This window comes from Clinocottus analis, unplaced genomic scaffold (assembly GCF_023055335.1).
Source record: "Clinocottus analis isolate CAN_PGR_092001 unplaced genomic scaffold, fCliAna1.0.p SCAF_7, whole genome shotgun sequence".
Classification (NCBI taxonomy): Eukaryota; Metazoa; Chordata; class Actinopteri; order Perciformes; family Cottidae; genus Clinocottus; species Clinocottus analis.
Window position 1 is genome coordinate 11,198,514 of NW_027176229.1, and position 11,317 is coordinate 11,209,830.

At 39.1% G+C, this 11,317-nt stretch overlaps 1 protein-coding gene across 1 annotated transcript; it reads right to left on the bottom strand.

Annotated features, from left to right (window-relative positions):
- Nucleotides 1-2,841: 2,841 nt before the first annotated feature.
- On the bottom strand, nt 2,842-9,932 carry unm_hu7912 (un-named hu7912). Its single transcript, XM_068566839.1, has 2 exons — nt 9,695-9,932; nt 2,842-7,089 (listed from the first exon to the last, which is right to left on the bottom strand). Exon 2 carries the CDS (start codon nt 7,035-7,037, stop codon nt 3,828-3,830), a length of 3,210 nt encoding a protein of 1,069 aa, XP_068422940.1. The 5' UTR covers nt 7,038-7,089; nt 9,695-9,932; the 3' UTR covers nt 2,842-3,827.
- Between the last annotated feature and the right edge of the window lie 1,385 nt (nt 9,933-11,317).

Here is an 11,317-nt window from a genome sequence, read left to right on the forward strand (position 1 = left end):
ATGCGCAAAGGCTTGTTAAAGGAAGCTTTTTTACCCACAGGCCGACACGCCATTGTATGGTTGTAACAATAGTTGGTGCAAGTTTCTGACAAATCGAACAGCACTTTTAAATGGAAAACGACATACTAAAAACACATATTTGGGGATTTTATGATACTGGATAATATCTAAGACAGCATTTAAATTGCAGTTGATGTCCATGTCATGATTATATTGCGGTATTGTTTTATTCCCATCAAAATGTCACTTTGTCAGATTTTTGACTCCAACTCCTGTCAATGCCCAAGTGTCAATCTAATTCATAATGATAAATGTGTTGCACTGAATTAATGTTTATTATTATTTAATTTGTAAAAACAAAACTTGGTTTGATAATACCACTTCCCAATCTAAATATATACTATGGAAATAAAACAGTATAAAGCAAATCATGACAGTGAAAATGTACATAATGTGACGTTGTTAATCACTCAGATTTGAGAAAAACATGTTTCTCTCCCTCTTTTGCTTGTGTGAGTCCATTTAATAAATGATTGTATTTTAGGTTTTGATTTCTGTGTGGTGCAGTGGCACTGTATTGTGTTTTCGAATGTTCAAAAAGATGGATTGATATGACCACATACGGTAACTATTATTGTACTCTGATGGATTTAGCTGCTGCAGAGAGCCAAGATGAGGTCATTACAGAAAAAGATGTAATCAAAGAATATAGGTTCTCATTGTATTCAAGTCTGTGCCAAAATGAACGTTGAAATGTGCTGTCGCTGTGCTATATTGTCTCCTGCTTATCATGGTCATAAAGAAATCCCTTGCTAATACTCATCCAATAGCGATGGGGGACAAGCTCCAGAGTCATTTTCCTGCCAAAACAGATTTTAAATATTATATAATTATGAGTTACTCTAATCAAGTGGCTATCTTCCAACGTTTATTTTTAGTCCTTCGTCTTTGTAGTCTATTTTCCCTCCACCACAACATCAAGGAAACACACTCTGGTAAAACACAGAAAGGGTATTTAAAAAGCCACAATGTAACTTCATTTTAATACCTTTAATTCATTTGAGTGCAACTGTCTGAAAAAAATGCATGATCGTATGATTGAATGGATTGAAACAACTGTGTTGACAGAGGACTGCACTTTCTTAGTATTAAGATCTAAAAGCAGGACATTCTCTCGAACTTGATCCTCTGACAGCATTGTAATATTATAATGTAGTACAATAACAGATATTATTATTATTATTATTATTATTATTATTATTATTATTATTATTTCCGAGTTTATATTTGTCAGGAGGACAAACTGTTTTCCAATAAGGATAGCATTATGCAATTAAAAAGGGATATTATTATAACTGAATAAATACACATACTCAGCTAGTAAATTGTGTTGTTACACCTCCACTTACATGCACTGACATATATATATATATATATATATATATATATATATATATATATATATATATATATATATATATATATATATATATATATATATATATATATATGAACTTGATATAGGTTTAGTGCTGAAAAAATTGGGGAGAACAAATGAATACATGCATTCTTCCACTAGATGGTGGTCTAATAACAAAGAACAACACCGAATGAAAATCTTTGAGTAAACAACCTGTTACAGAGTAACTCGAACCAGACATGTTATACAACATTAGTATAAAAAAGAGGGAAGGAAAGAGGGAATATCCAAGCATCTGCCAATTTTAAACACATTACAAACTATATAGAGAGTTTGATGAAATGTATTTATGTTTGAAGATACCCTCTCGTTCTTTTTCTTTTACTAATGTGGTATAACATGTCTGATTCGGAATATATATATATATATATATATATATATATATATATATATATATATATATATATATATATATATATATATATATATATATATGAGAGATGAAGACACCAAGTCTTCATCTCCAATTCACTTTGTTTGCTGGATGCTATTTATCAAAAAAAATCCTGACTTTGTTACTCAAGATTACGATATTGCTTTGTGTTTTGTCGTAACTTTAAGCACAAGCCAGTGCCATAATACCGGAGAGAAGATTTATTTGGGCAATATCCCCAAAACTATAGACAATTTCATACCAAAACAATCAAGGACGATAGCACTAAAGTTAAGAGGAAAAATGTGTATTTTTGATTTGCGATTTAACTGTACCTTATAACGGAATGTGTTTTTCTTGTGTACTCCTGCATGGGTGCCATAAAACCATATGAAATCTTAAGCATAGCTAATGAACGAAAGGGGCAGGCAGCTGATGTCTTCAGACATGCTAATATCTAATTAACCCTTCTTTTTTTACTCAAGAAGATAAACACAAAGCCATGTCACTCGTTAAATTCCATTTATTCTATATATATATATGGGTTATAAACATCACAAAATAGAAGGTTGAGGAAGGTCTTTCACAAAGGTATATAATCAAGTAAAAGAGCAACCTTAGATTAGTCAACAATGGCAATGAAAGCAGGCATATCATTACATCTGGGTGCAGTGCTGCAGCTGTATTAGGAACATTCTTATTTTATCATTTATCTTTTAGTGCAAATAAGGTCTTTGCAGCTCTGAGCTCCAGGGAATTATTCAATATTAATAAAATAGGATATTACAATATAGATATTAAGGTTGCTCTTTTATTGCATATTGTTTAAGAACATACTGTGGTATTAGTTGCAATAAAGTCTGAAAGTCATGATGTTCAAATTATCTAATATTCATTTTATATATATATATATATATATATATATATATATATATATATATATATATATATATATATATATATATATATATATATATATATACCTCTTACATGTCTAAGCATCAAATGGTATCTCATTAACATGATAAATATAATTATAAGCAATATCCATATTAAAATACCTGAATATAAATAACATGCTTTGAGCAAAATAATTGGTCATTTACAATGGTAGTTCAAAAAACCGAAGTTAAGAACTGTCAAGCCTTTATAAATAGCTACACCTATACATTGCTTTGTGTCAAATGCATTTTTTTTTTTCGACTGAAGGCCACTTCCAAACAAAGCAATTTATACAAAAGTGAAATCAAGTCTTATCACAAGATGAAATAACTCAAAATAAAATTCTTAATCGAGTGGGAAACAAATAGGTGCTCTGATTGTACTTCTTTGTCTATCAAACAATATTTAACATGGCAAATCAAAACGTACCCACACAACTACAATATACTTAGGAAATAATAATTAAGTACAAATAAACAGTTGCATTATTACAACCACTGTCACAAGTTTTAATGTACATTTTTGATATAACATTTGTTGGAGAAATTAATAATGGATACATGTTACAACATGATAACAGGCTGTATCTACCATTATGTGGTTCCAATGCAATGTATATTTCATAAATATTGTGTGCTTCATACATTATCTGCAGAAACTGCATGGATCATACATGTTCACGTCTTAACACCTGGGTAACTTGTGACTAGTCTACATGCAGGCTATTAACTCTTCTGAATGCAACAGGAGCAAAACAAGCCAAAAACAACATAGGGCATCATATAAAAATGTAAGTGTATACTGTATGTTTGTGTGTCTTTGTGTGAGTGAGTGAGTGAGTGAGTGAGTGAGTGAGCGTGTTTGTGCGTGTGTGTGAGAGAAAAATAAGAGAAAGAGAGCGACAGTAAGAGAGATTTGTCACAGATATACACAGATGTCCATATCAATGTTCAGTTTGCTAAACAACACCATATATTTACAGTTTGTACATTTAGTGTAGCTGACATCATCATCATAACTATTTAGTGTTGTCTATATAATATCATCCAAGAGATGAGGGGTACCAACCCAGTCCAGTGTTCTTGGCTCAGACGCAGCCATGATCATGCACATAAACTGTTTCCCTGTTCTCTTATCTATTGGGTAAATTGTAGTCGGAGTGAACCTTTTGTTGCTCTCCACAAATTCACACAGCTGATTATAGATATTGGGGTACTCGTGCCGAAGGAAGACTCCCCTGGTCCTGAGCTCACGCTGGATATTGACAAAGCACACCTCCCTGGCTTTCCTGCCCTCCTCTCCCTCCTCGTCAATGTCCGGTGTGCCAGGAGGCGGAGTGAGGATGAGAGTTTCCATTTCACTATCCTTCCTGAGTACCTTTTTGTCAGGGCTTGAGGAGGCCAAGGAAACCTTTGCATATTTTCGAACTGTTGGTGCTGGGACCCTTGGTGAAGGTCTGTTAGGCACTAGTTCACCAACAGCTACAGATACATTCAGAAGAAAACATTCATTGGGGTCATACTCGTTACCTGCCTGCTGCAGGTCTTTGCAGTATTCGCCTAGGTTGTCCTTGAAGCCATCCAGCTCTCTGAGAGACAGGTATGTTGGAGACATGAGGAGGCTCTCGAGTCCAACTTGGAGAAAGTTGTCAGCAGTCTCTGGATTAGCAAAGCCCAGAAAGAGAACACCTCTCCCTCTGGAGAGATAGCCAGCTTTAGCAACGCGAGAGAAGGCTTTGTGGATCCCTGTATTCTCTCTGCAGAACTTTAGAGTGTGGCGACACACACTGTTCACACGGCTGTACAGACAGGTCTCTTTATGGACATCCCAGTCATCCCTGCGACAGTTTCGTGAGCAGTAAAAGGTGTAGCAACTGTGACATGATTTGAAGTACAAGCAGGCGTTGAACATACTCTCACTCCGGTTGCACTTTTTGTTCGCGCACACCATAGTGTCGTCCTCATCTGTGCTGTGGTCTGGAGAACAGTCTTCTGCACTCCTTTGTAAAGCATCACACCCACTGTCAGGGTCTTTAATTGTGTCCGGGCTGGATTTAGATGAGGGGAGCTGTGTGTTCAGGCATCCTACGTTTTCCAGTCTAGAAGATGCTCTGTCTTTGTCAACATCTTCAGTAATTAGATGCTTCAGCTGGTCCAAAAGGTCCTCGCTTGACTTTCTGCTAGTTGGTGGTTTGTAATCAACGACCAAATCAGCTAAGAGTTCGTCAAGTTGCTCTAGACTCTGCTGGAGGGAGAAGTTGTTGTGTTTCCTCTCTTTGGTTATGTCCTGTGTATTTTGTGGCTGCTTATGATGCATTACTCTCGGAGATGGTATCTTTTCACCATCCGACGTATCCCAGCTGACAGAGTGCACATCACGTCGCTTTCTGTTGCCTCCGCATATGTCATTATCTGTTATGGTGATCTCAGGAGTTACAAACCAGTGCCCTCTCTTGGTATTCCTCCACGGATTGCTTGAGCCCCTCTCTAATGAGCTTTCAGAGAGCGAAAGGGCGGCATAGCGTCTTGGTGAACTTGAGAGGTTAAGTATAACAGGTTGACTCTGTATGTCAGAGGTTGCTCCATGCTTTGCTTGGTGAAACAGGTTCTCATAGCTTCGACCACGAGGCACTGATTGCTCTCTTTCATGCCGGGGATATAGAATATTGTCCCAAGACTTGGAGTGGTTTCTGACCTCTGCTCCTAATCTACTTGTCTCCACACCACTGTTAGTAAACCACGGAGGTATACTGGGGTCTTGCCTTACTCTAGGTGGTGTGTGCTGAGAGGACTGGTTAGAGTAACCAGATATACTCGAGCGATACCAGTCATCTGAAAAGGCCTGCGACATTCGAGGGCGTTGCCGACCCTCCGTATGGTATGGCCTTGATGGAAAGTACTGCTCCTCAGGAGAGCATGGTTTGGAATAAAACAACCTTGAGTTACTCATATAGTATGGATTGGAACGGTTGTCCTCTCCATAGTAAGATCTAGACAGTGGGGTTTGAGAAAAGTATGATCCTGCCTCACTAGTGGAGCAAGGCCGACTATACACAGAGTGTGCTGGCTCTCTGTTGGAAAGGTTTTCTGTGTAATACGACCTAACGGGAAGGGTGTGCACCCATCGAGTCCTTGGGTCATACTGACTAGTCATCGTACTACCCTGGCTGGTTAGACTGGACCGTTCATCCTGAAAGTATGTTCTTGAAGAGGGAGGGACATGATACCGAACTGGGTCCTCTGTATAGAAAAACTTGGTTGGTATGTTTGGATTTGAGTAAGCTCTTTGTTCTTGACTCAGGTACGGTGCTGTTGGTGACGGCATTCTGTGCATGTCTAGATGCTGATATGAAATAGGAGACATGCTGGTGGTATAGTGGTATCCTTGTCTAAAATCTCCACTGTAGCATTCACTCGGAGTAGGCGTTGGTGAGGACACAATCTGCCGAGGTACATACAAACCCCTACTGCTACTAGCCTGGGAGTATCGCTGCCAAAGTTGCTCAGTTCGTACATTGGGAACCTGCCTAGATGTGTGCTGCAGTACAGCAGCATCTGGTTTAATGTCCACACGGCACCTGACATGAGGGGTTATGGCCGGTTTATCTGGTTTACCTTCCTCAAAACAGTCTGAGACATAGAGGGGAGTCTGAGGCTGAAGTTTGATAGGATGCACCTCATTCAAAAAAGCTTTGTTTGAGGAGAAGAATTCTCTATGTGTTTCAGAAGTCCTGAAGGTGTCCGACGCAGCCTGAGGCGCATCCCTCTCCTTCCTGGCTCCTGGAGGGGACACTGAGATGGGCACAGGAGTGAGGGTGGACTTAATTCTTGGAGCGCTTCGAGATCTTGTTCTCTTTTTAGAGTCTGACCATGCAACATGGCTGGTTTTATCCTGTGTGGTGTGCTGCTGGAACTGTCTGGTGTTGAACAGATCGGGAGAGGAAAAGCGAAGGTGTCCCGCTTGATCTAGACCATTCCACATTAGATCTTTGTTTAATGTCTGATGCTCTGTCCTCTTGTAAGGGTACTCCATTGAGGAAGAGAGGGACTGTGGGTCATCCAGTGACTCAATGAAGTCAAAGCTACGGCAGTGTCTTTTGTTGATGATTTCTGGTTTGTCTATCATTTTCAAGTCACATTGCCGGGAAGAGTGTAAAGAAATGGAGTGGTCGCTGATGGGATTTAGAGTAAAGTCCCGATATAGAGTTGATGCCAGTATATCAGGGGGATGCGTTCGTGTCATCTTAAAGGAACATCAATGCTCTCCATGCAGTGTGATTCAAGATCGACACAGCCTGAGGAAAGAGAGAGAAGAAAACAAATATCCAATTTAAATGTACAGGGAGTTATTTATGACAATAGTAGGATTAGTGTATGTTTGATTGTGAAGCAAATCTTTTCAACAATTTTGAAATAATCATAATAGGTTTTATTTAGAAACATCTATACAGATACACCTTATATATTTACAGATTTACAGAATCTGTACAACAACAACCTGAGTCCATGATATAGCAGCCTGCAACGATGATAGTATATATTTAACAAAACTGATAGATTATTTGCCAGCCAAGTGAGATCATTTATCATATTTGAGGGGGCAATTTGTATGTAATCATACCACAGAAAATGACAAGACATGACTTTTAATCAGACTGAAGACACTGTATGCTAAAATGAACTACATAATGAACTAAGTACACATTATCCTGCACTGCTAACTACAAGGTTTCTTTATTTCAAGAAAAGGCAAAACATAACTTACTGAAATCAAATTGTTGGTAGAATTGTATATTGTTTGTAGACAATAATATTAAAGCATTTTAAAACCAATTTTAATTGATCTGAGACTAATACTACATACTATATTCCTCTTACTGCACAACTGCAGCATAACACTGTTAACCATTAAATCTTGTGACCTATTACCGACAGTACACATTAAACTAAGTAAATAAGTGTCTATCCTCGTTTTTACAATTAAAAAAAAAATGCTATGCAACAACACTTTTCTGTTTCCTACTATTTAAATTATTCACATCTTATGAATGAATAATATGTGAATATCTGCTTAAACATCCAGAGTATTTTTTTAAGGGCGTTGAATATTTTCTTGAACAAAATTATTCCGTTTCAACAATGGATTTATGTGTGATAAACACATGGGCTTTCTTGTTGGCACCCATCCACAAGCTAATGCTGAGTTACCATCTGTTCGTCATGACGAGAGAGGACTGACCAGCCATCCCTCTGTCATGTCTCCACAACACACCTAAATATCACGTCCTTTCACACATGACCAACCGTGACAGACAAACCACCCATTGTATTTGCTGCTTTGTCTCATTCCTTAGATGTGTTTGTTTCAAATACACATTATAAGGTACCTGCATGTATTTTGCTACTCTCAATATGAATAAACACAGTAGCTAGTTACATGCATGTGTTCTTTATTTCATTTCAAAACACTGCTTATGAGATGCATTATTGAATGTCAATAGGGAAAAACATTGCAAAGGAAAACCAGATCACAGGTCATTTGGCAAGATCAATCACCTGATTTGTGGATAATCACATTGATTTACTTTTCTTTAAATGTATCATGCATTTTGTCCAATTCCATGGAGTAGTCGAACAAACTTTAGAAGTCATCTTAAAGTGCTAGTGTTTTAGCTGCACAAGTAATTATATACCTCAATTTGACTAAATCCAACACAATTCATGAAGTAACTCAAGTGTAGTATAAACAAATTTCCCATTTGTTTTTTTTTGGATATGTGAAAATACTATACACAGTACTATTACACAGTAATACTAGGAATAGTCATGCAAAGCAACGACACAAGTTCCAATAGTAATTCAACAAAATGCCATAGGAGATTAATATAATAAGACAGTTAATTAAGTAGGTATTAGTAAGGTCTACGTCACTACTGACATCACTACTGACATCACTACTGACCACCTCCGACACACTTTTAAGTCCCTGTGGAACTTTATTAAAGTAGTAATATGTCACTGATCTAGGAATGAAGATAAGACAAAATAGCATGTTTGTGTTAAATTGGAGGACAGAATGCATGCAGACCTTCATCTACTCATCCTCATGGCCTCAGGATGTTCGTGAATAATGGGACTACACATTCCTGCGCAAGTATAAAACGGCATGCCACATACTGTCTCCATGGCTACAGCACACAGCAAAGAAACCCTCCAACACTGCTGGAGTTGCACACTCAGGGAACAAATTCAGCCTGAAAAAATGGACTCCCATTCACTATGAATTGCTTTAATGTCTGTGTGGGCAAAATCCATCTGTGACACACAAGTGCAACTTTTTTTTTTTTTTTTTACCTTAAATCAAAAGACAAACCATATATATATATATATATATATATATATATATATATATATATATATATATATATATATATATATATATATATATATATATATACAATAGTTAAGTCATAACCAACAGGCTGTGTTTTACTGTTGCAGCTTATATTTGATATTTGTGTTTGCAGTTTAATATAAATTGAACAACAAACTTCAACTGTATTATGCCAATGCTACTAATGTCACACAATAACAATTGCGATGCAGATTCGGCTGAAACCTCCTCATGGGGCCATACCGAGGCGTATTGAGCCCCGGCGTTACAAAATACTTGCTCTCACGCACTTCGACAGCCTTTTTATTTTGGTGCTGCGGCACGAACGGCCCTCCATCCTCTGTTGCTGACCTAACGCCTTTGAGCCGGGAATGACATCATTTGCACAAAACCAAGAAAAAAAAAAGCAACGGGTTCAAATCAGGACAGAGCCCTGCGGGAAAGGGGGGATGAGTTTGGCTAAGTTTGGAAAGGAGAAGATTTCGCGAGTGCGTGAGGGGCCTTACCGTCTCGCCATCGAGTAGATCGGCTGCGGTGAACATGGTGAAGCAGCAGCTCGTTCTGCGCGAGGTGCAGCTGCAGCCCCACTGCACCTGCTGTAAGCCTCCCGGAGCCGAGCACTCGTCCTTCATGCTGCCTTACATGTTGTCTACTTCACCCGGAGATGGTCTCGGAGTCGCGTACGGCTCTCTGTGTGTGCGTGTGTGTGTGTGCGCGTGTGTGTGTGTTTGTGTGTGATGGAGAGGAAAGAGGAGGTGTGTCTGAGCCTGCGCTTGTGCGCGTGCCTCTGGGGGCGTGGTTGTGCGTGTTTTTATGGGGAGGGAGGGAGGGAGGGAGAAAAGGTTGGGGTGTTGGAGGAGGCTGGGGTGGGTGATCAGTCTCGGAACAGCAATGCAGTCTCTGCGTTCATCTCGTAACATGGAGCCCGGAGGACTACTGCATGGGCATTTCTGGGGGAACTGCTGTGTGTTTGGTCCGCCTGCAATGTGAGGTGTTTTGTGATCAGCTTTCTTCATCTCGAGGCAAAGCGGTTCTGACATTTACATTGTTAGAAAGTTTGCAGACAGACTACACATGCTGCCCGCGAAATGAGGCATCTTCTACACTTGACTGGTCACTTCTGATCTTCCTTCCACACTGTTGCACACACATTCTACATGGTGATGAAAAATCGGAAGTATACCTTCATTTTGTTGCCTTGATGGTTGATTGATGTGTCATGTAAGACTGTAGATTGTTTTCATGATCCCTTATACACCACGTATTTTCTTGAGCAGTCAAAATAGCCTATTAGGTCTATAAAATGCCAGAAAATAATAGCAATAATTTTCCATAGCTCAAGGTGTCATCTTCAAATTGGCCTACCTTGTTATATTCAACCAACAGCTCAAACCCAGATTCGTATACATTTTATTGGCAACATACGATGTCCTCTTGTACTCTATGGAAATCAAATATTCCTTGACACAACAGGATTTTGATACAAGACATCATCTGCCCCAAAGTCTCACCTCGCCACAGCCTTGTGCATTGTCTGAATTGATGATGGGGACAGCTGGCTGTGAGCCCCAGCCGGGAGCACGTGACTGCTGCTGGAAAACTGCTTATTGAAGCAATCTCACATAAGATACAAATCACTACAGACAAACTGTGCTGATGGGGCTGAAGATCTCAATGATGTTTCACATTGATAGAGCTCATGTTGTTACACTGCTTGCACACAGTAAATGATCGCCAGGTTTTTATCTATACTTTTCCTGCATGCATTTGGTTACAAAACACCGCAGCTAACCGAGACTCCATCTGTGGTATACCACGTGTATGAGATATGATTCAGAATGACAGAACAGTGGATTTCACATTGTGTGGCATCCAACATCCTTGAGAGTGGGATCTTTCTGAGCATGTGTGACTCACCCTCTCAAACACAGTGCATTGGCATCAGTTTGTGTCAGCTGTTGGTTAGCAGGCATAAGTGCCTGTCAGCTGGCTGCTAGCAGGTGTCTTAGGCACCTTGTAGGATCTGTGGAGGGGAAATCAATGGTCCTCTGTTCATTAGAGGCCCCTCTGACAGGGATCAATCAGGCTTATACCACCACAAAGTAACTACATTAAAGCAGAACCCTGCT

Excerpts from the sequence above, each read along its gene's own strand:
- unm_hu7912 (XM_068566839.1), bottom strand. The coding sequence starts at position 7,037 with ATGACACGAACGCATCCCCCTGATATACTGGCATCAACTCTATATCGG.